Below are 27,888 nucleotides of genomic sequence, written 5' to 3'. Positions count from 1 at the left end.
TGCCACCTTCCACAGCTAAAACCATGCTCAAGGTGGCATATAACATGAAAAAAAATACACAATTCAAAACACATAAACAATAAATAAAACATCAAAAAGTACACAACCAAACTGAACAATTTCCACCTCATAGTAATAAATATACAAAATAAAAACACAAAAAATAATATCAAAAGAGCAACGCCCCCCAAGAACACCTCCTAATCACCCCAAGAGTCAAGTAGTATATAAATTTTGTTCAGTTGTTTATTGATGCTAAACATATACGTATTTCTGCAACAACAAAAGCCAAACCCAGAAATAAAGCCGAATTCCAGTGTGAGGAGGGGCAGTGGGGTCCTTTGTCGACTCCTCCCCGCACTTTAGCTGCATATGCATCGCCCCCCCCCAAAAGAGAGGCAGTTCCCTGTGAACAGATTCTGATGGATTTTATCAACTTCTATTCATCAAACAATCCTCAGGAGGGCAGGACACCCTCGGAGTCCGTCTCTGGGCTTGCTCTCTTGCAGAGGCTTGCCCATGTTGCTATGGCTACCTCTGCCACATTGCAAGCTGATGTGACCAGCCTGCTCTCTAATGCCAGCCCCACAACTGCCCTCAGTTGCTTTTGGGCAGCGCTTCTGGTTTCCCAGGACAGTCCAGACCTAGAGCGGTGGATCTGAGGTCAGTCTTTAGTTGCATTAAATTATGGAAGGGGGAGAGAGAGGAAACCTGGTCCTCTATTTGAAAGGTCCCAGAAGACACCTCTCTGGGAGTGTTTCTTGCAGGACTTGTGGCGGGGGGGGGGGGGAGTGTGACCAGCGGTAAGCAAATCTGTCCATTTTGGTTTCTCTTGCTCGGTTTCTCATTGTACCAAACTTGAATTCATTTCCAAATCTGTTTCTGGGTGCTTGTTCTTTTTTAAAAATAATCCTCTAGAAAATTCATCAGCGTCTTAGCGTGAATTTCCCATAATATGCGCAATGCTTTTCCCTAATACAGTTCATTTTGTGTGTTATTTCTATGTCTACATGCATAGTTATGCACAAGTTGCCTCTGTTTGTGCATTTTTCTATGCATGGTTTTTGCATCGCAGAATTCAGAGAAGCGTGAATTTTCGACGATATCTGTGTTTCAGTTTGCGTGTTGTGTGAAACTAAATAGAATCAAACTTCTCCCCCAGCCCTAGACATGAGCAAGGAGCCCCCTTAGCTAGACAGATCTGGAGTTTGGCTTCTTTAAAGTGTATTTGAGACAGCATTTGATTATGAGGCCATGTTTGCTTAACATTTAGGATCGGACTGAATTTTAGTATACGTATGTTTTGATCTTAGCCCCAAGTGCCTTTGGGAAGGGATTCAGTTACAAACTACATGTAAATACAGCAATGTGAGTTTGTGGGAGGTGGAGTAAGTCTATATTGATGGAAGATCAATGCCTACTAACAACAGTGGCTCTAAAATGGGATCAGACACGTTCCCAGAGGATTATGGCTTTAGGAGCGCCTATTTGCTATGACAGTTATATATATAGGTTTTTAGGCAGTCTACCTCTGGTGGCCAGTTTCCTTCCACCTTCCTGTTTGTGGGCTGCCTGGACATAAAATGCTAGGATGAACAGGGCCTCCTTGGGCTCTGCAGCCAACCAGAACCCAACTGAATGGAAACAGAGCCAAAACACATTCAAAATGCTTTGGGACACCACCTCAGCATCACATGGCACAGTTAATTAAATATATTACCAATTTGCTTTCGTCAACCTGATGCCTTCCCATCAGCCTCAGCCAGGACAGCTGTTGTAACCCAGAACATCTGGAGGGCATCAGGTTGGCAAAGGCTCATATAGATAAGAACCAGTATTTCACGTCACAACTTGGTTTTTAAAATAAAAATAAACATTGATTGACATTTATATTTTGTTTTGCAACCGGAAAAACAAAACATTTGCCTCTATTACAGGCCAAATTCTGCAGATGTTCATCTATATAATTCTATAGAGGGTTTCCAGAATTGAATTCATCCAACCATGGGTGAGTATTTGAGTATAGGAAGCATATCAAGGAGGGGAGGAGGAGGAGGAGGACATTAGATACAGGTGTACAGGTGAGGGGGCGGAGAGGATCACAATCCGTAATCCATCTCCCTGCTCATCTTCTTAATGCCAGAAGAACAATGGTTCAGGTGGATTAAATGCAGTGCCAAACGCAGAGCTTCATTCTCACCTTTAAACCAGGTTGAGGAACCCGAGGCCCTCCAGATGTTGTTGGACTACAACTTCCATCATCCCTAGCTGATGGCCATGCTGATGGGAGTTGAAGACAAGCAATAACTGGAGGGCCACAAGTTCCCTATTGCAGCTTGAACCATCACCAGCCATGTGGAGGGGCAGCCCAGGAGGGGCCCATTGTAATACAGTGGCAGATGCTGTAGTCCCATGTGCACATTCGAGAGAATAAGGCCACGTTCACACCAAACATGGATGGACCTTTTCTGTGGTGGCTCCCCATTTGTGGAATGCTCTCCCCAGGGAGGCTCGCTGGGCACCTTCCTTTTATATATCTTTAGGCGCCAGGTGAAAATGTTTCTCTGTAACCAGGCCTTTGGCTAATCAAACAATCTGTGAACTTTTAAATGTGTGCGGCAGGGCTATCGGTTTGTTTTCGTTTGTCTTTGTTATATACAGTACTGTATTTTTCCGTGTATACGACCAGGTTTTCCCCCTAAAAAAAACATTGTTCCAAAATTGGGGGGCATCTAATATTTAGGACCCAGGTGGCACTGTGGGTTAAACCACAGAGTCTAGGGCTTTCCGATCAGAATGTCAGCGATTCGAATACCCGTGACAGGATGAGCTCCCGTTGTTCGGTCCCAGCTCCTGCCCACCTAGCAGTTCGAAAGCACATCAAGTGCAAGTAGATAAATAGGTACAGGTACTACTCCAGCGGGAAGGTAAACGGTGTTTCCGTGCGCTGTTCTGGTTCACCAGAAACAGCTTTGTCATGCTGGCCACATGACCCGGAAGCTGTCTGCGGACAAACGCCGGCTCCCTCGGCCTATAGAGCGAGATGAGGGCTGCAACCCCAGAGTCGGACACGACTGGACCTGATGGTCAGGGGCCCCTTTACCTTTACCTAATACATGGGGGCCATCTCTCCCCCCATTTTCTCAAATCGGAGTCCCCCAAAATAGGGGGTGTCTGATACATGGGGGCGTCTTTTAGACGGAAAAATACGGTATTTTGCATTCTCATTTTGTTTTTCTATCTTGTAAGCCACCCTGTGTTATTTGGATGAAATGTGGTATACAAACTTATTAAATAATAACAATAATAACGATGCATTTAAAGCACCAGGATACCACTTTACCCGTCGTGGCTTCCATCAAAGAATCCTGAGAAATAGAGCTTGCTAAGGGTGCTGAGAATCGTTAGAGGACACTTATTCTCCTCACGGAGCTACAATTATCAGAATACCCTGGGAAGAGGGATTGATCATCAAACGAAAGGGGATTAGACAGATTAATGGTCTAAACCACTGAGCCTAGGGCCTGCTGATCAGAAGGTCAGCTGTTCGAATCCCCGCGACAGGGTGAGCTCCCGTTGCTTGGTCCCAGCTCCTGCCAACCTAGCAGTTCAAAAGCACGCCAAAAAGTGCAAGTAGATAAATAGGTATCGTGAATCCAATGTCTTTATTCAGACCAGGTCTTTCCATGTTTTTAAGTTCGCTGCTCTGGTTTTGCCAGAAGCGGCTTAGTCATGCTGGCCACATGACCCGGAAAAACTGTCTGTGGACAAACATCAGCTCCCTTTGCCAGTAAAGCGAGATGAGCGCCACAACCCCAGAGTCATCCAGAACTCGACTTAACTGTCAGGGGTCCTTTACCTTTTAACTTACAATGGGAAAGTGGAATTAATATCTTTGAATGCCAGTTGTGGGTAGAAGCTACTGCCTTCACACCCAGCTTGTGGGCTGAACCAAGGTATTTTTCTGCCTGAGGATAAGATGGTATGGATGGGCAGCTGAATCTTACATTAACCGTGGTGCTGGGATGGTGGAAGGCAGTGAGAGTTACCATAGGTACCTAGTGGCTATGCCTCAGGCTGCAGAGCCCCCCCGTTCCACCCTTTAAGTGACATCTTTTATGACATTTCAGGGTCACTTTAAGGGTCTGGCTCTGTGCACAATTGTGCACAATTGTGCACATGTCGGTCGCGCCTAAAATGGGATGCCTGCAGTTCTGTCCTCCAACATCTTGATGCCTGAGGCAGCTGTTTCACTTGGCCTAATGGTAGGGCTGGCCCTTTCCAGGGGCATCTGTATGCCCACTGTAGGATACAAGATGCTAGTTTATTATTATTCTATATTTCTTTCCCCCCCGCCTTTTTCCCCGACAGGACTCAATGAGTCTTTGGTCCGATTCAGCTGCAAGGCTCCTCTTGGTCTTAGGAGTTGCTAAGAGGCTCGTTCTTCAGGGTTCAGCTTCTTCTTTGGGGCTTCTAACTGTTAAATCTACACACAACTTCATGGTTTGCCAGCCCCCGAGTCTTACACCCTGTTCCACGGCTGGCTAACAAAATACACAGAGTAGAGACCAAGAGGGAAAAGGTTGAATTGGCAAGATCTCCTGGGCAATTGGTGCCTCACAATATGGACACCCTTGCCCTTGATGTCACCTGTGATGTCACCATGACCTTATAAAGTCTGGGCAAAATAGCTTAGCCAAAGGATGCTTCAAGGAACAGAGGCAGGTCCGCGGGTGGAAGAGGCAGTGGACCAACAGGGCTGTCCGAGCAAATAACATCAATGTAAACTTCCACATGCTATCTGGCCATAGGAATAGGACTGTTAAGGTAACTCATTTATTGGGGTTTTTTTATAAACAATTTATTAGATTTTCCAATTAAAACACATTTAAAGACATTAGACAAAACAAACAAACATTCAAAACAACACAATACCATACATCATTCTTTTTAACTTTCTCACAATCTTCTATTGACAATGCTCCGCCGAGCTTGACCTCCCTCCCTCCCCTCAATTGGTTTTCTAATCAGTTCTTATATCGCAGTTCCTTTATATCTTCCCTTTAATGTCAATTCGTAGGATTTATTTCAATCCTGCAAGTGTCTTTAAACTTCTACAGTTCTTTTCCATATAGTCCACAAATTTACTCCAGTCTCTTTGGAACCTTGTTTCCCCTTGGTTCCGGACATTTATTGTTTGAAAAATGCATATACCCCAATTGAAATATGTTTCCAAGGTGGCTCATGTGAGGTAGGGGCAAGGTCATTGTAAAATTATTATTTAATGTATGGCAGGGTTAGTTGCTTTGTAGGCCCAGAACAAGAGGCTGTTTACTGAAGAACAAGTTAACAAACAAACCCATAGGAAAAGGAAAGTAACTACCGGTAGTCGTAAGGAGGTACTTACAGTAATAATAATAATAAAAAGACACTCCCCGAAAATAAGCCATAGGCTTATTTTCTTGAGTAAAATTAATATAAGACGGTGTCTTAAAATGTGGGAAACACGGTACCAGAGCAAGCTGAAAGGGTGGAGACTTACCGTAGCTCCAACACATAGCAAAGGGAGACAATGTTTAGGTCTATCACTTCCCATTACTAATCTATTGCACAGAATAGGTTCTTTAAAAGCTGCCTTATACTCATCCAGCCAGAGCCGGCCCTACCATTAGGCTGCCTCAGGCAGCTGGTTTTACGGTTCACAAAAGGGCAGCACATTGTTAGTGGAAGAAGCACTTGTAAGCTTTTCTGCCTTGGGTGCAAACTTAACTTGAATGGCTTTGGACACTATGCACCTTGAATTGCCGTGTGTGTGTGTGTGTGTGTGTGTGTGTGTGTGTGTGTGTGTGTGTGTGTGTGTTAGGGTTTCCAGACTCAATAGAGGACAGGACGTCTGTGCCTTAAATTGCCCTGCTCTCTTTTGAGTCTGGAAACCTTAAAGAGAAACCAGCAGACCCTTTGCTTGGAAATTAAACAAAGGGTCTGCTGGTTTCTCTTTAAGGTTTCCAGACTCAAAAGAGAGCAGGGCAATTAAAGGCACATAAGTCCTGTCCTCTATTGAGTCTGGCAACCCTAGTGTGTGTGTGTAATTTGCTGCTTCCTTTCAGATGCAGCCCTTATCCTACATCTACCTCAGGATTGTCTACACCAGGCACCCCCAAACTTCGGCCCTCCAGATGTTTTGGACTACAATTCCCATCATCCCTGACCACTGGTCCTGTTAGCTAGGGATCACGGGAGGTCTAGGCCAAAACATCTGGAGGGCCGCAGTTTGGGGGTGCCTGGTCCTCACTGACCAGCAGCAACTCCCCAGGGTTTCAGGAAGGGGGATTTCCCAGACCTTTCCTAGAGATGCTGGGGATTGAACCTGGGACCATCTGCATGCAAAGCAGGTGCATTGACACAGGAAACAGGTGTGATGTTGTATCCTTAAAATAGTCACACCTAGTATTTTCCACAATAAGACAGTAGAATTTGCAAGGAGAGAGATTTAAGGTTGTCTGGAATGTATACTTTCTGCCTTGGAAACCTTGCCCTCCAGTCCTAAATGTGTGTGCCTGCTGATGGATGGTGGGTGATGGAAGGGAACTCTGCACATGCTCAGAGGTGCTTTTCTTCTGACAAGATTTAAAGCATTTCTTGAGCACAGAGAAATAATATGTTTCCTGTGAAAAACTCATTTCACCTGCAGTCAATCAGCTTGTTCTCTTCATTGCTCCAACTGTTCGACTTCTTTATTCCATTTTTTTATAATTTGGTTGCTGTGCAGTTATTGTTGCTTTAATGTTCTCTTTTATTACCTTTGCTTGTTTAGCCTGGTATTTAATTTATGAGAAGCTCCACTCTCAGATCAGCAACCAGGTGATGCAGGTGATAAAAACACTGCTTGTAAAAAAAGAAAGAAAGCCAGTAAGTCATCCTGCAGAACCCATGGCTACGAAAGCCGTCTCTCTAATCCCTAAGTTTTTTATTTGTCCCCTTCCAGGCAAGGAAAGTATGCCCATTGTTAAGTATCCCAGGACAGTTGACCCTCTTTGGTATGAATGGGATAGGAAGGCCCAGAAATGCGGATTAAGGCACACCGTTTACGCTGTCAATGGCGATCGGTACACTGGCGAATGGCTGGACAACCTAAAACACGGTAAGGAGAATGCAGAGCAAGAATAATAGAATATGTTGCAGTATATTCCAGGCAAAAAAAACAAACAGCAGCCTGGAGAGGCCCAGCGATTCCCTCAAATAAAAAAGTCTACAGTTTGTCTGAGACTGCATGCAAGAGGACTTAATTAGTTTCCACACAAACTATTTCAGGAGGCCACAAGGGCAGCTGGGAGGAAAAAAACAACACAAGGATATTCCTCCGTATTTTAAAAACGTAAAAACTAATCTCAGGTTGGATCCCTCTCCAATGCATGTTGAGGCAAGCAGCTCCCTTGGGAGCAGGGGCGGAGGAAGGGGGGGTGCAGTGTGGGTGGGCTGCCCCGGGTGTCACCACTGAGGGGGGTGACAAAATGCTGGGCGGCACTCGGCAGAAGAAGTTGATAGAATATATGGAACTGTCTGAACTGACCGGGAGACTCCGAGATCGAAGTGAAGCAGAAGTGGAAGAAGACTGGAAGAAATTCAAAATTTATTTAAAGAATAAGCATATAATAGATTAGAACTAGTGGAAGTGAGGGAGATAAAATAGAGGTTGTAGATAATGCAATGGTGTAAAATAAGTATTGTTAGAAGTTGATGATAAATTAAGCAAGAAGAAAGATTTGGAGAGAATATAAAAGGTTAAGATGTAAAAGATATAGAAATAAGGTAATATTAAGTAATAACTAGAATTATAAAGTTCTCGAAGCTACGAACATGAGTTTGACCAAACTGCGGGAGGCAGTGCAAGACAGGAGTGCCTGGCGTGCTATGGTCCATGGGGTCACGAAGAGTTGGACACGACTAAACGACTAAACAACAACAACTAGAATTATATAAGATTTAGAGTTTACTACTGAAGAAATGTAAAGAATCGCAGAAGGAGGAGGAATGAGGAAGTCAATAGATTAGCAACAAGGGTTATAAGCTTGAATTTTTGTTTTTACATTTTTTGTATTTTTTTGTATTGTTGTATTTTTTGTGTTTTTTATGTTTTTAAATTTTTTTTAATTGTTTGAAAAAATCTTAATAAATATATTACAAAAAAACCCAACAACAACAAAATGCTGGGCGGCACTCACCGCGGGGCCTGCAGCGTGCCCAAGCCACGCGCCTCTTCTGGGAGTGACATGGTGGCTTGGGCGCCTGCAGGCTCCGCGCTGCCCCAAACAGTCCTCCTGCCACCTCCCCCTGAGCTGTAGGGCGGCTGAGTGGGAGGAGGCAGGCAAACTCTTCAGAGGCCCCGCGGAGCGTCGTGCCCTGGCTGGCCCCGCCCCTGAGCGCAGGGCACACGGACCGCCCCAGGTGCCCAATCAGCTTGTTCCGCCGCTGCTTGGGAGAAGAGATGTAAAGAGATCAACCTTTAAATTAGTAAAGCCAGAGCATGGAAAAACAACCCTCTTACCCTGCAATCTGCTATTCACAACAGGTAAATTGCTTCTGGAAAAGAGGATCTGATTAACTGCCATTAGACCCTTTCCTGACTGAGAGGCAAAGGAACATACATGCTTGTGCGCGCACACTTTGCTTTCCCGAGGGATAGACGTAAGCAGTCAATCTGACCCCTGAAAGAGGAAGTGTGGAATAAAGACGCTCTTCCAACTTCCTCCTTCAGCACTATGTAGCTTTTCAGGAGAGAGAAAGGTACCTTCAACCACCTTGAGGCCAAGGGGGCAGTAAGATAGGCTCAAATGCTTAGCCGGTTTCAGGGCAGTGGCTCTAATGTTTTCCCCCTCTGGACCACACTTTCAGAATAACAATTTACTCGTGCCACACCAGTCTTTTGATTGATAAGATATACCTTGGAAAACAAAAGGAAACAACAACTAGCAGTAAAGAGATCAACCTTTAAATTAGTAAAGCCAGAGCATGGAAAAACAACCCTCTTACCCTGCAATCTGCTATTCACAACAGGTAAATTGCTTCTGGAAAAGAGGCAGAACACAGAACACAACTACTTTATAAAATGATCATGAGACCATAGCTGCCAAGTTTTCCCTTTTCTCACGAGGAAGCCTATTCAGCATGAGGGAATTTCCCTTAAAAAAAGGGATAACTTGGCAGCTATGCATGTGACACCCAGAAAGTCAAAACATGAATCATTCCCAAAATACAATTATAAACAAGCCTCTTACATACATACCTTAAATGTGTACACAAACTCAACGAGAGGTTACAGGTAGGTAGCCGTGTTGGTCTGAGTCGAAGCAAAATAAAAAAATTCATTCAGTAGCACCTTAAAGACCAACTAAGTTTTTATTTTGGTATGAGCTTTTGTGTGCATGCACACTTCTTCAGATACACTTGAAACAGAAGTCAGTCCCTTATGTATATGCAGAGGGTGGGGGGTGGGAGGGAATGGGTGATGGGCTGATGGGAGTGGTAAACCTGTAGATGGCTGTTAACGACTGCTGATGACTGCAATTGGTCCTGCAGGGAACGAGAGGTGTAAGCTTGCCGTATCACTTCTTGATGATCTCGCTCTCGTTTTGAAAATATATCTACCCATATTCTGCAAATAAATAAAATAACAAGTTGATACTATACTACGCTACACTGAAATTCTTAAATGTTTATTTGCTTGTCCTGGAATCTTCCAGCCACACTTGCCATCCTCTCCTGCCACACCATTGCCGTTGAGAACCACTGTGCCAGGGGAGAAAGACCACAAGGGTGGCATCACACCCCCTCGGACACGGCACTGGTGACCCCTTTTCTATGTCCTGAACAGTAAAGTACAGGGCAGTGCCTTTGTAAATCATTTTTCTTTTTCTTTTTCCAATCAAACATTATATAAATTTTACGAAATGAATGAATAAATAAATACCATGCAGTGGTGCTGAGGACACCCTCCTCTGTAGGTGGACGATTTGGGCTCACAGGAGTCTCTCATGGATTTGCTTCATGCCCTTCTCTCAAAACTAGATAACGATTCATTTATTATCTAGTTTGGAAACGATTGGCTCAAGTAAATTAAAACCATAATGCGCAGGCAGTTTTATTGGTCACAAGAGAAAGTCTGTCCTACCAGTTCCTGCCTTTTGTCCCCATCGCCAGGCAAGGGCACACAGACATGGAAGAGGACAGGGGCCATCTACAGCGGAGACTGGAAATTTGGAAAACGGGATGGATATGGGACATACAGCCTCCCTGATCCCATCACAAAAGACTACAAGAAAGTCTACTCGGGTTGGTGGAAGAACGACAAAATGTGGGTGAGTCGTGCTCTTTTGCAATGGTGGATGCAAATGTATGCCTTTAAAAGTGAGCCGAAGGCCAGAATCTGATCAGCATTAATATCAGAAATCAGGGGGGGGGGTTGCCAAAGCTCTGAGCTGCTGCATTCTTCAGCCTGTACAATAGACTCCTGCTGAAATTCACTAAGTGCCTTGTTCCTTTTCTGAGGTGAAAATTTAAAGCACTGCTGGTCCCCCCCTTCAAATGGTATGTGCGCACTGCGTCATGTGATGGATTATGTGGGGCGGGGCTTACCAACCTGCCCCAAATTTTTATTTAAGTTGGCACACCCGCTTTTAATTCCAGGAGCCTCATGGCTTCCTTAATTCTGCTATCCTCTCTTGAGTGACATGACAGGAAGAGAGCAAGCCATGAGGGGAGTGAACAGAACCAGGTACCTCTGCATTTTTTGCCCTCACACTTTGGTGGTGTGGATCCAGCCCAGAAAGTAGGGGTGGAGGAGAAATTCATAGAATCATAGAACTGTAAAGATGGAAGGCACACCAAGGGTCATCTAGTCCAACCCCCTGCAATGACGGGATCTCAACTAAAGCGTCCTTGACAGACGGCCATCCAGCCTCTGCTGAAAAACCTCCCAGGAAGGAGATTCCAACACCTTCTGAGGGAGCCCATTCCACTGCTGAATGGCTCTTACCATCAGAAAGTTCTTAGTCAGAATCTGCTTTCTTATAACTTGAAGCCTTTGGTTTCGGCCCCAGCCTCTGGAACAGGGCAGCCCTTTATATATGTGAAGAAGGCTATCCTATCTCCTCTCAGCCTTCTCTTATCCAGGCTAAACAGACCCAGCTCCTTCAATCGCTCCTCATGAGACTTGATTTCCAGACCCCTGATCACCCTCCTCTGGATACGTTCCATCTTGTCAATATCCTCCTTAAAGGTGAACCTAGCTAATTTGCGCTTTCCAAAACAATTTGTTGAACCACAACATAGGCATCCTTCAAAATTTGCACTTCTCCTGATGTTGCAGTGCAGTTCTCCAGCCCAGTATTGTTCACAAACACACATATACTTGTGTGCATTAAGATGCATCTATTGGTGAAGACAGCATTACAGCAAGGGAAATAATGTCTGTTAGGCATAAAAAGGAGAAATTCACACTAAAACTCTGGTGAGTTTTATGAGGACATTAAAAAAAATACAACAACAACCAAAAAGCTGGCATGGAGAAATGAGAAGCTGAGAGAAAACAATTGTTTGTTTGTTTGTTTGTTTGTTTGTTTGTTTATTATCCGCCCATCTGGCTGGGCTTCCCCAGCCACTCTGGGCGACTGCGAATTGAATATTAAAAACACAATACAGCAACAAAGTACCAGCTTTTTAAAGAAAGACAAATTAACATAAAAGTTAAACATTTCAAAGAGAAAGTTTGCTGTTGTGATCGTCCACATGAATATCTTTTGATTTTAGGGATACGGAATAAAATTTTACTCAGATGGGGAGTATTACGAAGGGGAATGGGCCGTTGGGAAGAGAAGCGGCTGGGGCCGAATGTACTACAAGGATGGCTCCATCTATGAAGGCCAGTGGTCCGAGGACAAGCCAAGCGGGCAGGGCATGTTCCGCTTGAGTAAGTACCGGCCTGCTGCGGCCATGATCCTCGAGAGGTCTGGTCCTCTATGCCTTTGGGCAGTGCTCAGAAAGGACCCCAGCCCTTCCCACCCACTCAGAACAGAACCTAAGGCCAGCCAGATGGTGCCGCCGCCTACATTCTCAGCTCTCTTTGCTCAGATAGACTGCTGCTGCTGCTCAAAAGGTGGCTTGCGCAATGACAACAACACAAGGGCTTGTTGCTGTCCGTGCCACATATCTCCATTTACCCCACCTCAGCTCACACCAGTAGTCTTTTGAAGACTTAATGGGTTTTAGTGGTTTCAAGTACAGGGCCCCTGCGCACAGAAGCGAAAATCACATAAGTTGGGAGCACCCTGGAGGATGTGCAGGAAAGTGGTGGCGATGGCTGTGCTACCCCGCACATCAGTGTGTAAAACAATATAATAATAATAATAATAATAATAATAATAATAATAATAATAATTTATTATTTATACCCCGCCCATCTGGCTGGGTTTCCCCAGCCACTCTGGGCGGCTTCCAACAGAAAAATAAAACACAATAAACTATTAAACATTAAAAGCCTCCCTGAACAGGGCTGCCTTCAGATGTCTTCTAAAAGTCTGGTAGTTTTCCTCTTTGACATCTGTTGGGAGGGCGTTCCACAGGGCAGGCGCCACCACTGAGAAGGCCCTCTGCCTAGTTCCCTGCATCTTGGCTTCTCGCAACGAGGGAACCGCCAGAAGGCCCTCTGTGCTGGACCTCAGTGTCCGGGCAGAATGATGGAGGTGGAGACGCTTCTTCAGGTATACTGGACCGAGGCCATTTAGGGCTTTAAAGGTCAGCACTAACACTTTGAATTGTGCTCGGAAATGTACTGGGAGCCAATGTAGATCTTTCAAGACCGGTGTTATGTGGTCTTGGCGGCCGCTCCCAGTCACCAGTCTAGCTGCCGCATTCTGGATTAGTTGTAGTTTCCGAGTCACCTTCAAGGGTAGCCCCACGTAGAGCGCATTGCAGTAGTCCAAGCGGGAGATAACTAGAGCATGCACCACTCTTGCTAGACAGTCTGCAGGCAGGTAGGGTCTCAGCCAGCGTACCAGATGGAGCTGATAAACAGCTGCCCTGGACACAGAATTGACCTGCACCTCCATGGACAGCTGTGAGTCCAAAATGACTCCCAGGCTGCGCACCTGGTCCTTCAGGGGCACAGTTACACCATTCAGAACCAGGGAATCCTCCACACCTGCCTGCCTCCTGTCCCCCCAAAACAGTACTTCTGTCTTGTCAGGATTCAACCTCAATCTGTTAGCCACCATCCATCCTCCAACAGCCTCCAGGCACTCACACAGGACCTTCACTGCCTTCACTGGTTCTGATTTGAAAGAAAGGTAGAGCTGAGCCCCTGCTGAGCGCCTGGTCTCTTTGGGGCTTCCTCCACCCTCACTGACATCCTCTTCAGGCTCTGGCAACATTTGTGTTTAAATTTCCTGGCCCCACGTGTATATGCAGTCGCACGTGTGTCGATCAAACGTCAGTGGCAGGGAGACAGCTGTAAAACCCAAACTCTACTTGCCATGCCATCCTCTGATGGGAGAACTTTTCCAGCCTGGGGGCCACATCCCCCCCCTTCTGGCAGGTAAGGTCATATGGCAAAGTGGGCGGAGCAGCAAGTGTAAGTTTTTGCCTTTAGGCCAGTTTCTCCAACCGCTCTTCAGTCCAGGGAGGCCAGAGTTCATGAATGTATTCCAGCCAGGCAAAAATGTTTGGGGCCAGTGAGGGGGCAAGGACTGGGGAGAATCCCAAGGGCAAGAGATCAAGGCCTGGAGAGGCACACTGGCCTCCTGGGCCAGAGGTTCCAAGCCCTGCTCTACCGCCTCAAAAGCATGCCATGCTTTGCTGAGCCAATGTGGTGTTTGGGTTAACAGGCTGGACTAATTAGATCCATCAAGACCTGGGATCAAATCCCACTAAGCCAGGCATCCCCAAACTTCGGCCCTTCAGATGTTTTGGACTACAATTCCCATCTTCCCCGACCACTGGTCCTGTTAGCTAGGGATCATGGGAATTGTAGGCCAAAACATCTGGAGGGCCGCAGTTTGGGGATGCCTGCACTAAGCCATAACAAAGGTAACTTGGGAACTCTGGGTCGATTGCTCCTTCTCATCCTAACCCCGTCTCTCAGGGTTGTTGTGCAGGTAAAATGTGGGACAGACCCATACTGATATGCTTTATTGAGCTCCTGAGAGGAAAGGGAGGATTAAAATGTCCTTAAAAATTATTATTGTGCCATGCTGAGCAAACACATAATTTAGTGCTGTTTTAATAGCTGACAGCATGTTTACACGAACTTTTAAAACAACAGTTTGGTAGTCCTGCCCAGGTTATGCCGAGGGCAGGTACACTTAATTACACCGCTGTCCAGGATCTGTTTGTATCTAACTTCCAGCATCAGGAAATTGATGAGATGAGATTTAGAGTCTTGGCGGTTATCTAGAAATGTCTTTAGTTTCTAAAAGGAGATGTAATGACTGTGCCTTGACAGATTTCAAGAGGATTCAGACTTGATATCACTTTGTACCTGAAAACCTTGAAGCACGGGTGACACTTCCTTAGCAGAAGTGCAATTTCACTTTGCATGTGCTCAGAGGTGCTCTTGTACTATCACCTCTTCCAAAACTGAGGCGAGACATTGAAAAGAAGATTATGGGGTTAAAATTAATTCCTGCTGGGATGTTCTGGGTGTTAAGGATATGATTGATTTTAAATCACCTCTGCCACCACCACAAATTGAATAATTGGTCCTCCAGAGACATTGCCCAATTGATTGTGAACTGGCTGGATTTTTCCTAAGGTTTAAATTAGCTAATTAATACATTGTTATTTCCTTGCACCTGCGGGTTTAATATAGTCAGCTCTGTAACTGGAAATTTTGCAAGGCAGGGGGTAAGTGTGCCTTCTGTTAGGTTCGCGATGGACAACCGTCCAAGATCGAATAGCTGGTCCTGGCTGCTTGCCCAGAGAGGGTAAACCGAAACGTAGGATTCATGCAGTTTTGCTGGCTCCTCCCTTTCTTGCAAAAGGATTTAAGAGAGTTAACTACAGCATCCAAACTGTGACGGGCACAGCTGGTGGGGCCCTTGCGACGGACATGTGCTTGCCCCATTGATGGAATTCCTTCCCCAGATAAATTTGCCTGGCACCCACATGAATATATTTTCGGTACCAGGCAAATGCTTTTATTTCTCCACCCTTAATGTTTTTATAATTTTATAACCTGTCTTGGAAGCATCACCAAAGAGCAGTATATGAAGCTTTCTGAATAAGGAAAGAGGGAGAACAGACTCCAGTCTGTTCTCAGAACTGCCCCATCCAGAATTTCACCATACCTAGGAACTTGTGAGCATAAAGACTTCTCTGCAGTCCAAGTTTCCTCCTGACCATTGAGTCAGAAGCAGGTTCCGTTCTGTCCATTTCAGCAGGGTATTTACTTCCAGGTAAGAAGTGCTTCAGGGGCAAAGTCTGCAGCCACAATGACCTGCCCCAGTTGGGGGGGGGAGGGCAAACTAGACCATGATAGAACCATTTGTTAGGAGATGCTTGTGAAAACACAAACCACCTTCTCTCTCTCTCTCTCTCTCTCTCTCTCTCTCTGTGTGTGTGTGTTTAAAAAAGCATCAATCCCACAAAAATCTCTGTGTCAATTGCAGAAAATGAAAACCGGTATGAAGGGTCCTGGAAGGACGGGAAGAGGCACGGTCCAGGGAAATTCATCTACTTGGACACAGGGCAACTTTATGAAGGCTACTGGGTGGCAGACATTCCCCGTTGCGGAACCATGATTGATTTTGGCCGCGATGAAGCCCCTGCACCAACTCAGTATCCCATCCCAAAGGTAATCTCTGGGTTACAGGCTCCCCGCAGGCCCAAAGGCCAAAACGTGTCTCTTCCTGCAAGCCAACACCTGAGCAGAGAGGGAAGAGCAATTTCAGTCTCTGCTCCAGCTGCCCAGGACCTGCCCACCTCAGCTCCTTTGGCCTCTTAAGCATGGAGAGTGCAAATAGCTGGATGTGGGGAAGCTTTTCTGATGAAGGGCAGTTGACCCACAGGAAAAGTCAGCTGATGGTGGGAGCCAAAAGTAGGGTGGGTCAGAAGCAAAGTAGATGGGAGTCTGCAGTATGACCCGAAGGGAGCAGAGAAGAAGCAGCAGCTTTTTCTAAACAAACTAATTGTCTTTTCCGGGTTATTGAATTTTTTAAAAAACGAACAAAAAACAGAATCTGATGCTTATGCATGTAATAATCTTATGTAAATCACTTTGTGAGGGAGTATATAAGTGCTGTAAATGAAAGAAGGAATGAAGTGGAGAAAGACCCATCCATTAGTTCAGGCATCCCCAACCTTCGGCCCTCCAGATGTTTTGGGCTACAATTCCCATCATCCCCGACCACTGGTCCTGTTAGCTAGGGATCATGGGAGTTGTAGGCCAAAACATCTGGAGGGCCGAAGGTTGGGGATGCTTGCATTAGTTTCTATGGCAACAGAACTCACTTTTAAAAGATGCGAATGGTGGATACTTAGCTGTGAGCACCTAAGGCCATTACCTTAACAAACGAACTGGGCTGTCCATTGCAGCAAGCGTCCTCCTATAGATTCTAGCCTCCCACAGGCATGGAAGGGACACACAGGAGTCATCATGACTGACCCCCTCCCCCCAAACCCCCCTATATGTATATGTATATGTATATGTATATGTATATGTGAAAGACAATATGCTGTAACCCCGTGTGGTGCATGTGTTTGTGTTAGTAACAGTGGGGTGAGGTGGGGGAAGAGAGGGGTGTGCATTTTTTTATTCTGCCTGTGTGTGTGTGTGTGTGTGTGTTTTATTGATATTTTGTCACACCCGCTTAAAAGACTATGTGGGGAGCTGGAATGTTGCCAGTTCAAGTATTGGCAAGTAGGACTTGCAATGCTTCCATAGGCTATCCCCTCTTTCTTCCCCTGGCATTTCCCACCCTCATTCTGCTTGAAGAGCAGTAGGGGGACTGTCATGTATTTGGAGGTATCCTTAGTTTGAAGGGCTGCTCAGTTCAAGTCCACTTTAAAGGCAGAAAGAACTATGGAGGAGGAGCCACAGGGTCCCATCAGCAGAGAGCAGACTAGTCCAGCTCTCCCAGCCAATGCAGAGAGGCATTGCTGCTGTATTTCTATTTAGAGTACAGTAATATCGCGGGTGGCACTGTGGTCTAAACCACTGAGCCTAGGGCTTGCCAATTAGAAGGTTGGTGGTTCGAATCCCCGCGACGGCGTGAGCTCCCGTTGCTTGGTCCCAGCTCCTGTCAACCTAGTAGTTCGAAAGCACATCAAAGTGCAAGTAGATAAACAGGTACCGCTCCAGCGGGAAGGTAAATGGCGTTTTCATGCGCTGCTCTGGTTTTGCCAGAAGCAGCTTAGTCATGCTGGCCACACGACCCAGAAAAACCATCTGTGGACAAACGTCAGCTCCCTCAGCCTATAGAGTGAGATGAGCACCACAACCCCAGTCGTTCGCGACTGGACTTAACTGTCAGGGGTCATTTACCTTTGTTGTTGTTTAGTCGTTTAGTCGTGTCCGACTCTTCGTGACCCCATGGACCATAGCACGCCAGGCACTCCTGTCATGCACTGCCTCCCGCAGTTTGGTCAAACTCATGTTCATTTACCTTTACTTTTAATTATTTCTAAGTTGGCATCTGTACATATAAATTAGCATATGAAAATTTTATGCAAATCTGTCTCCTTTTTGTTTATTTTTTTGGCAATGTATTAAATTGCAAACACGCCCCCCCCCGTTTCTTTCAGGTTGAACTAGCGGACCCAGAGGGTGTGTTGGAAGAAGCTATTGTGTTGCTAGAAAATGCCGAGGAAGCAAATTCTCAACCTCAGAAGGAAAGATGACAGCTGACAATCCTGCCCTCCAAAGCTGGGGTTCCTTCCCGTTGAAGGCTGTGCAGCAATGTACAAAGAGTTCTTTCCCAAGAGATTCCCAAGTATTCCCATTCCGATGCTTTCTCTCTGCCCTCGGCCTGCTCTCCCTTCTCTGCTCCTGGATATGCAAGGGGCCCCTTTGCTCACTAGTTTAGCAGCTGCAGCTACACAGAGGGAAGAGGGACATGGTAGAGACCTTGTGAGTTCAAAAATACAAGATACCGCACATTTCTTTGCAAGTTGCTTCCTCTGGGTTCTTGAAGCAGCTAGTTGCCCTTTGCACTTCCCAGAGCCAGCCCTGATGTTAGTGCAAGTGAGGCATGCACCTCAGGTGGCAGGTGCTGAGGGGGGGAGAGGGGCTCGAAACCCTCCAATGGAAGGAGGGTCTATAATTCTTCCTGAGTGAATCTCTGGCACATGCTGGGGGACAAAGCAAAGAAAAGATTTGGGGTGGTGACTGCAATTCTCTCCTCTTCTTGAATTCAGAAAAGCTGTCTATTTTGAACCACTTTTTTGTACCATCAAGGAGAGAGACTTTGAAACTGGGGGTAAATATGATTGACACTGCAACCCACCACAGCAGGGGGGTGGGGGACGGGGTGACAAAGAGAGTGACAGCCACATGAGGCACAAATTGTGTTGTCAAGGAGAGGATTCTAAAAGAGTCCCTGATAAGATTCTCTCCATCATGATTGCTTCTTATTTCAAGACTCTCTAAAATACACATTTTGAACCAAAGCTATTAATAGTATCACTTCCTCCCTTCTCCAAGTAAGGAAACCTTCACAGAAAAGGAAGAAGGAAAAAGAGAGAGAAATCTTCGGAAGCCAATGATGTACCTTCATTAGAAGCAAATGAACTTGCTTAATTTGCTAGTATGCAGGTTAACACCAAGCAACAGATAACAGCTTGTGGGGCTGCATCAGAACAGTTCTGGCACCAGCAAGACAGCTTCCCCCAAGCCACTGCTGTTAGCATAATGTTAGCAAGAGAACCCCCCCCCCAACCTGGCACCCTCCATATGTTTCGGACTACAGCTCCCCTCAGCCCAACATCAGGAGGGGCACAGACTCCTCCCCCCCCTGGTCAACAGCCTGCCCACTTCTAACCTAAAATGTCAAAAGGAGCCATAAAACACACCCGTCTCTTTGTGTGAGGGTGTTTTTTTTAAAAAAAAGTTTTATCATTTTCAATTTTACAAAATTTGAACATTAACATTTACCAAATCACAAACCATACATCTTAACATCATCTTCCCTTCCACCCCCCTTCCATAGTTTGTTTTAATTACCCTTTACTGCTGCATATTGTGGTTATTCCATATCCCCCCCCGTTTTATCTCAATTTACTTTATACTGCTGAATTTACTCTAATCTTGCTAACCTCCTGATTTGATCACAGTAGGGTTTTTTTTTCAAATATTCTACAAAACTCTTCCAATCTTTTTAAAAAACTCTTTCTTCCTGGTCTCTGATTCTACTAGTTAAACTAGCCATTGCTGCAAATTATTCTGAAGGGGTTGCATAACTCCATACCCTTGAGCATCTCTCTGATGAAAATAGGAACATCCTAAGGAAAAGCGGGACATTCCAGGATCAAATCAGAAACTGTCCCTGGAAAATAGGGACACTTAGAGGGTCTGCAAATATATCCCCTTATTTACACTGTAATCTCCTCAGGGCAGAGACCTGCCACACTTTCCCCACATTTTGATTGATGTAAACTAACACTAGCTTGGTTCATACAGAAACAACAAGCCATGATCTAGTGTTACAAGAATGAGCTTTCAAGGGAATGGTGGGCTTCTTTCTCCCCTCCCATCCTGGACCCCGATCGTGCCACACCTGGTTTGAGGCCAGTCATATGTTTGTCAAAACTGGCAAACTGGTTTGTGATCCTGAGAAACCAGGAATGAAATTTAGAATGAATCCCTGGCCTGCCATGATGTCCGAATCTGATTGTTAGGCCTTGGTTTTCATCCCAGTTTAAACTACCCTGCGCAGGTTTTTTTTTTTTTAATTATGTGTTTAATTTATTTTTATTAAATATTTTCTTAGTTTACAAAAGTACATGCCTCGTCTCTTTTTTCAGGTTGTTCAGACTTTCTTACAAATCAGTTACATTTGTTGTGAGACATTCTTTGGCGATCACTCGTAGCCGAGTAAGATTGTCTTCCATAAACACGGTTTTAACAATGAGTCCGTAAGTGACTGTGGAGGCCAATTCTGGACCCACACGTCTTTCAACAGTGGGGACATTGGTTCCCGGGCAGGAGTTGATCACGGTGTGAATTTGCCAAGCGTGCCTTCCTCTTAGCACGTTTCTCCCTTGCATCCTGAGTTTGAGTTTCTTCAAAGCCCATGACACCTTTGGTAAAGGTTGTTCTCCAACTGGAGTGCTCGCAGGCCAGTGTTTTCCAATTGTTGGTGTTTATACTACATTTTTTAAGGTTTGCCTTGAGACAGTCTTTAAACCTCTTTCGTTGACCACCAGCATGACGCTTTCCATTTTAAAGTACGGAATAGAGTAGTTGCTTTGGAAGACGATAATCAGGCATCCGCACAACATGACCAGTCCAACGAAGTTAATGTTGAAGAATCATTGATATTAGTTTGTCTGTCTTCCCAAGTGATGTGTAAGATTTTTCAGAAACACTGTTGATGGAATCTTTCGAGAAGTTGGAAATAGCGTTTGTAAGTGGTCCATGTTTCACAAGCATACAGTAAGGTTGATAGTACAATAGCTTTGTAAACAAGCATTTTGGTTTCCCTGTGAATGTCCCGGTCCTCAAACATTCTGCACTTCAAGTGTTGAGTAAAGTATAAGGTTGGGGAAGAAGAGGGGAGGAGAGGAGGGGTGTGTGTGGGGGGGGGAGGTTTCTATTCTTTTATAACAGGGGGCAGCAAACTTTTTCAGCAGGGGGCTGGTCCACTGTCCCTCAGACCCTGTGGTGGGCCAGACTATATTTTGAAGGAAAATAAAAATGAACAAATTCCTATGCCCCACAAATAACCCAGAGATGCATTTTAAATAAAAGGACACATTCTACTCATGTAAAAACATGCTGATTCCCAGACTGTCCATGGGCTGGATTTAGAAGGCAATTGGGCTGGATCCAGCCCCCGGGCCTTAGTTTGCTTACCCATATTTTATATAGTGTGTGTGTAGGGTTTTGTGTTAGTGTCAACTGGGTTGTTGTTGTTGTTTAGTCATGTCTGACTCTTCGTGACCCCATGGACCAGAGCACGCCAGGCACTCCTGTCTTGCACTGCCTCCCGCAGTTTGGTCAAACTCATGTTCGTAGCTTCGAGAACACTGTCCAACCATCTCGTCCTCTGTTGTCCCCTTCTCCTTGTGCCCTCCATCTTTTCCAGCATCAAGGTCTTTTCCAGGGAGTCTTCCAGCATCAAGGTCTTTTCCAGGGAGTCTTCTCATGAGGTGGCCAAAGTCTTGGAGCCTCAGCTTCAGGATCTGTCCTTCCAGTGAGCACTCAGGGCTGGTTTCCTTCAGAATGGATAGGTTTGATCTTCTTGCAGTCCATGGGACTCTCAAGAGTCTCCTCCAGCACCATAATTCAAAAGCATCAATTCTTCGGCGATCAGCCTTCTTTATGGTCCAGCTCTCACTTCCATACATCACTACTGGGAAAACCATAGCTTTAACTATACGGACCTTTGTCAACTGGGTAGGTTCTCTATTTATTACATTTCCTTGGTAGTGAGAGGGGTTGGGGGCCCATGGCGTGGTTGGTTGCAGTGGGGTTTGTTTGCATTTGTGAGGGGGCGGAGGGCTTGTCGGGTCAGGTAAGCCAGATTGATTCTTATGCTGTCAGTGGGTTCCTATTGCTGTCTTGTTGGGCTGTGCTGTGTGTGTGTGTGTGATAAAGGGGAGCCATACTGGGGTGAAGGCATCCTCTTCTATTTGTTCCTGCGTCAGTTTCATTTTTCTGGTTAGTTTTTCTAATAAGGCTGTTTCCCGTACAATTTGGTACCCTTGGTCCATGCTTACTCCTGACAGGTCTCTCCAGTGTCTGGCTGAGGCTTCTGGCTGCTGAGAGTAGGTGGGCTATGAGCTCTGTATATAATGTGAGTGGCCATTACAAGGTGTTCAGTAGGGCCAGTGACTTCTAATACCTGTTTAGTTATTTTGCAAGCACCCTGCACAATTGATGGTGCTGTACAAAGCAGCAGAAATTATTCCTCCTTTGTTGAGCTGCAAAGCACTGGGGGGGGAATAGATATCCCTCCCCAGAAGAAAGAGACTGCATACAAAATGCACAGAGAGTAAACTGGAAAAATAATTTTAATTTTCTAGTTTCATTTTTAGTCATCTTAGCAATTATTTTCAAACTAGAATAGGTAAAAATCCTTCAACAGAAAAGTGATTAAAAAACAAGCAACCAGCCCACCCAAACCAGGTAGTACGCATCACAGAGCCAAATCTACTTATTACTGTATGACAATTGTCAACTCTGTCCTTCCCAAGATACATCAAATAATATTTGTGCACATGGTGAGAAATTGCTGACAAAATCCCACAGAACTTGCAAAGGACCCCCCCGCCCCCCCAAATCTTTGGCAAAACCATCAACTGATAAAAATTGCACATTTGAAAAAATCCCCCCCAATGTTGCAAACTCATCTATACAATCGTAAAAAGTTACATTTATGAATAAGTTACCATCATAATGGCTCATTAATTAATTTATTAATTAGGGGCTAGAACTGTGTGTTTGTCTAGACCAGGAGTGGAGAAACCTTTCCAATCCAAGGAGTGTGTTTCTTCATGGACACCCCCCTTCCCCTCTCTATCCATGCAAGCGAGCGAGCGAGCAAGCGAGCAAGCAAGCAAGCAAGCAAGCGGTGCTTCCTCACCATTCAAGGACATATTCCAGCCAGGCAAAAGCACAGCAGGATGGGTGAGGAGTGGGGCCTGTGGGGAGCCTGCACAGCCTGTTCTGGAAGCCCACCTTTGGCCCTCCTGGCCCAGATTGCCCAGGCACATTTTGCATAGCTTCTGGGGAAATGAGAGAAGTCCACATTCCTGTCCTATACCCCCAAGAGGAGGACTTATTAAAAACCACCACCAGAACCACTGCTTTGACCTTGTGAACCAGGGACGGGGAGCTTGTGGTCCTCCAGCTGTTGCTGGACTACAACTCCCATCATCCCTGACCACGAGCCTTACTGACTGGGGCTGATGGGACTTGGATACCACAGACTCCCCCACCCCAGATTCTGCATCACATTTCAGGACAGCTTACAGCACAACTCTAAGTCATCTTGAATTCAAGGGGCATCCGGCCTCAGGGATGTGTTTAGGATCGCAGCCTCAGTCCTTCCAACACAGGATTTCAAGGCGCACTGCATTTTGGATTTAGTGATGTCATGCCAAGTGATGCTGTGATGTCTCGGACTGCCTGGCCTGCTGTAGAGATCCCCTGCTATGGGAATAAGGGTGACCAAGTGGGTATCTGGTGTGTGTGAGAAACTTAGTGCAAAATAAATTGCAGGTGAACCAGGTCAGGATTCAGGGGAGGCCCTTTTTCATGTGCCTCGTCCACGAGAGGTCCAGAGGGTAGCAGTCCTGCTTGTGGGACGCTCTCCCCAGGGAGGCTTGCCTGGGGTCTTCATTACTGTACATATTTTTAGGTGTCAGACAAAAACCATTTCTCTTCGGCTGATTGTCATTCTATGGCTTTTTCAATCTGTTTGTTTTGTTTTGTTGTTTTATTATGTATTTCACATTCTGATTTTCTATTTTTCTGTCGTGAACCACCCTGGGATCTTTGGATGAAGGGCAGCATACACCTTTAATTAATCAATTAATTAATAATAATAATAATAATAGCAGCAGCAGAGGACCTCCATCACTGACTGGCAGCTGGCTCTTGATGCGAACTTTCACTGTGCCAAAAGGGATGCAGGGAGGGGGCATGGATCTCAGGAGAGGAAGGTCCGGCCCAACGGCAGAATAAATATTTATTATAGCTGTTGTCAAGCACAGGCTTTGAATAGGCAAAGTCACAGGTCCAATCACCAGCGCCTCCAATTAAAATATTATCAGGAGATGGGAAAGGCCAGGTGGTTGGCAAGAGAGCCACTGCCAGCCAGAGCAGGCAATATTGGGCTAGATGGACCAAAGGTCTGACTCAAAACAAGGCATGTCCATGCACCTAGGTTCCCAGGTGCTGCGTGTATTGCTGGCCTTGTTTAAAGCAGCAACTTTTGCCCCCCCCCTTCGTGTTGCATCTTCGGGTGCCAAGCACCCGAGGCAAATTCCAGGTTCCGCTGACTTCCAATATATTCAGCAACAACCTCAAGGTGAACACAGGGGAGAATAAAGAGTCCCCAGTTATCTTGGGGCTCTTTGCAGCTCACTTTGCTGTTGGGTTTCAGATCCAAAGAGGCTTACCATCACCCGAGGAAAGCCCAGTTGTGCAAATATGCCGTAAAAACATTGCTACATGGCATGAAGAACAGCAACAGAACTACTATGATTTTGTGTTGAAGTCTGCATTCCAAACACCCTGCATTTCTTTTTTTAAAAAAGATTACAGGCTTAATCTGAAGGCAGAGCTCATTAAGATGATCTCAACACCTTCAAAATACACCCCGTATTGGCTCACTGGTCTCTTGCAGTGTAAAAGGGAGTGAGCTTATACAGTATATTGAAATCAGTCTTTTTTGTCCGTGCCCCCCACCCAATACTCATTATAAAAGAGGGGAAATGAAATCAACAGAAGCCCCTGGCAGCACCTTCTAAGTTCATAGATTCATCAGGTGTATGAAAAGGCCACTGACCCAGGTAGGTAGGTACACATACATTGCATGCAGAAGGAAATCAGGAGTGAATCACTATTTTAAAGTGAAGCCAAAAGACCGGCACCCTGCTGGCTACGGACCCCTGCCGTATCCCTTTTCAGAAGACAGATGTGTACCAGACAACCCCATCCATCACTTGTTTTGCCTCGACTCTCTCTGAAGAAAGGTTATACTGTATATTTCTTTCCTCTGCATCCGTCTCTTCAAACATCAGGTTTGTGGCTTCTGCCAAAACTGAACTGTCAAACATTTTACGATACAAGGCTGTGACCCGAATCGCATGGTGCAGTGAGTCATACAGAGTCATACAGCCTTCCCAACATGCTGCCCTCCAGATTTTTCGGACCACAACTCGCACCAGTGAAGACATCGCTTGGCAGGTGGTGAGAGTTGTGGTCTGAAACATCTCCAAGCTACCTGGCTGCTGTTGCCTGGCTTAGCAAGACCGTGCAGATCTCTCCATGCAGGCTCCCAGTACGTTTCCGAGCACAATTCAAAGTGTTGGTGCTGACCTTTAAAGCCCTAAACGGCCTCGGTCCAGTATACCTGAAGGAGCGTCTCCTCCCCCATCGTTCTGCCCGGACACTGAGGTCCAGCGCCGAGGGCCTTCTGGCGGTTCCCTCGCTACGAGAAGCAAAGCTACAGGGAACCAGGCAGATGGCCTTCTCGGTAGTGGCACCCACCCTGTGGAATGCCCTCCCACCAGAGGTCAAAGAGAATAACAATTACCAGACCTTTAGAAGGCATCTCAAGGCAGCCCTGTTTAGGGAAGCTTTTAATGTTTGATGGATTTCTGTATTTTAATATTTTGTTGGAAGCCGCTCAGTAAATTATTATTATTATTATTATTATTATTATTATTATTATTATTATTATTATTATCCTGGAGAGAAGTCAGCAGCCACTTTCCTCCTCCCCGGTCCATTTCGCTGCAGACCTACTGCTCTTGGCTAGAGGCCATGGTTAGCAAGAAGAGGGCTGAACCCCAAGGCTCCGTGTGGGCGACATGCTCAGCCAAAACTCTGGCTTGGCTCAGCGTGGCAGCACAAAGGACCGGGAAGAGCAAAGCGGGTGCGAGCTCCTCTCCAGGAAGTTTGGGCTGTGTGTCCTGTGAACTTGCTCTTTCGGTTGTGTTTGCTGCAGGCTAACATGGCTCCTCCTAAGCTCTTTAGGAAGCTAAAAAAAATGCATTTGTAACACTGTCTTCAACCCCAAGCTACACAAATAGAGCTAGGATGAAGCCCTGCAGAGATTGGAGGGAGGAAGAGGGGTCCGTTTCCTTGTTGTTGTTGTTGGGCCAGGCAACCAGCAAGTTCGGCAAAAAAAAAAAGGGCACCTGCTTCTCCTTTTGGGTAACGGGAATCTGGGGAGTAGGAAGAGACCTGCAGCGTCCCTCAGTTGCTCTGCTGGGGAGGGTTTCTCCTCCTGGGCTCATCTCCTCCCTTTTCGCTCTCTCTGCAAAACCCAGCCTAGGAGAGGAATGTGTGAGATCCACAGAGCGGATCCCACAAGCGCCAGCCACATTCTACAACAGCCTTCGTTGGTAAATTGTCATGAATGCAAAAAACAAAAATAAAAAATATATCGGAAGAGCACTAGGAGAGGGAGAGAAATGGAATGAGTTCAGGTGGCTTCTAAAGGAACGTAGGAAGAGTCACTCCAACTAGCTCTATATTGTCTACATCATTGGTTCTTCCCTGCCCCGTGACCACTTAAAAATTGCAGAGCATCTGGACAGACCACTGTGCTAAATGCTGCAAGAGTTTTACTTGCATTTTATTGCCTATTTCCCTGCCCTTATATATTGTATTTAATGGTATAGCGATTTGATTCCAAAGAACGCAAATTGTAATACAATGAAATGCAGTATATAGGAAATAAAAGCAGTCATAAAAATACACATTCAATGCAACGCCTCCTGTCTTTAGTCACAAAGCCACAGTCATGCTGCAGAACCACCTGAACAGAGTTTGTGAACCCCTGATCTACGCTGCCCAGGAGAGGATCTCTGGGGTTTTAAGCAGCAACGCCTGGAGGTGTCGGGGATTGAAGCTGCAGCCTTCTGCATGCAAGGCAGGTGTTCCTCCTACTTGAGTACATAAAAAATTGGTGCTGGCATCTACTGATTTCAAGTATTTTTCCAGCCCTGCATAGGGAAGTTTACTAGCTCAGTGAAGATGCACATAATTTAGGGTGTCTCCTTTTTTAGTACAGGTGGGGAGCCTTTTATCTAAATCCGACTCTTGCATTTTTCATTATCTCTCTTATCATGATGAGGGCCATTTTGTTTGTGAAAAAAAATATGGTTAACGATGAGGGCTAGAGACTTTAAAAAGAAAAAGAGTATGTAAGTGAGTCAGCACAGCCAAGGGTCAGGAATGATGGGCGCTGTAGCTTAGCAACACCTGAAGGGCTTCTGGTTCCTCACCCCTTTTCTAGAGGCAACGCCATCACACAAAGAACACAGTACTTTGATAACACACACACACACACACACACACACACACACACATCCTGAAATAACCCTCCAATTCAAACACATCCCACATTCCAGGCTCCCATCACAAGCACTGAAGAGATTTGCCCAGAACTCTGAGCACAGCAGTGTTTTGACACTCCAAAAACGAAGCAATAAGGATTGCCCCTTAAGAATAAAATAAAAATAGAACACAAAAATACATTTCAAAGCCTTCTTGATAAACACTTCTATACAGAGACTTCAGTGTGCCAAAAAGTAAACGCACATCAGTTCCAAAAGTTTAATGTTCCTAAAGAACCTGAAAATATTTTCCAAGACACCACAGAAGAGGTTGCATAAGGAAGAAAAAAATACAGCTAGTAGCTTTCAGATTCCTTACTGCAGGGATAGGGAGCATGTGGCTGTCCAGATGCTGATGGACTCCCAACTCCTGCCAGCCCCAGCCAGAATGGCCAATGGTCAGGGATGATGGCGGTTGTAGTCAAGCAGCACCTAGAGGGCCAGATTCCCTTCGCCAAATTACAGATCAGAATCCGATTCATACATTTTTGTTTTTGTTTTAAAGAGTGGTATATAAATGATATAAATTAGGTACTCTCATTTCGGGACCAATTGTTGATCCAAACCAGGCATCCCCAAACTTCGGCCCTCCAGATGTTTTGGACT

General features: G+C 45.6%; 1 protein-coding gene across 2 annotated transcripts; it reads left to right on the top strand.

Moving 5' to 3' along the window:
• The first annotated feature begins 530 nt into the window (after positions 1-530).
• On the top strand, positions 531-19,932 carry MORN3 (MORN repeat containing 3). Of its 2 annotated transcripts, XM_035097732.3 has the most exons (7): positions 531-663; positions 1,938-2,008; positions 6,986-7,141; positions 10,198-10,355; positions 11,806-11,965; positions 15,660-15,844; positions 17,794-19,932. In XM_035097732.3, exons 2-7 carry the CDS (start codon positions 2,005-2,007, stop codon positions 17,887-17,889), a joined length of 759 nt encoding a protein of 252 aa, XP_034953623.2. In that variant the 5' UTR covers positions 531-663; positions 1,938-2,004; the 3' UTR covers positions 17,890-19,932. The 2 variants fall into 2 exon arrangements, with proteins under 2 accessions (XP_034953623.2, XP_088515541.1); XM_088659415.1 differs by lacking the exon at positions 1,938-2,008 and having other exon boundaries at positions 545-663.
• Positions 19,933-27,888: the final 7,956 nt, after the last annotated feature.

The sequence above is a fragment of the Zootoca vivipara genome, chromosome 16, assembly GCF_965207765.1.
Source record: "Zootoca vivipara chromosome 16, rZooViv2.hap1.1, whole genome shotgun sequence".
NCBI classification, from domain to species: domain Eukaryota; kingdom Metazoa; phylum Chordata; class Lepidosauria; order Squamata; family Lacertidae; genus Zootoca; species Zootoca vivipara.
This window is presented reverse-complemented; position numbering and strand designations above follow the sequence as displayed.

Coding starts and splice junctions, on each gene's coding strand:
- MORN3 (XM_035097732.3), top strand. Junction 7,142..10,197: donor GCTGGACAACCTAAAACACG/GTAAGGAGAATG, acceptor CCCCATCGCCAG/GCAAGGGCACACAGACATGG. Junction 10,356..11,805: donor GGAAGAACGACAAAATGTGG/GTGAGTCGTGCT, acceptor TTTTGATTTTAG/GGATACGGAATAAAATTTTA.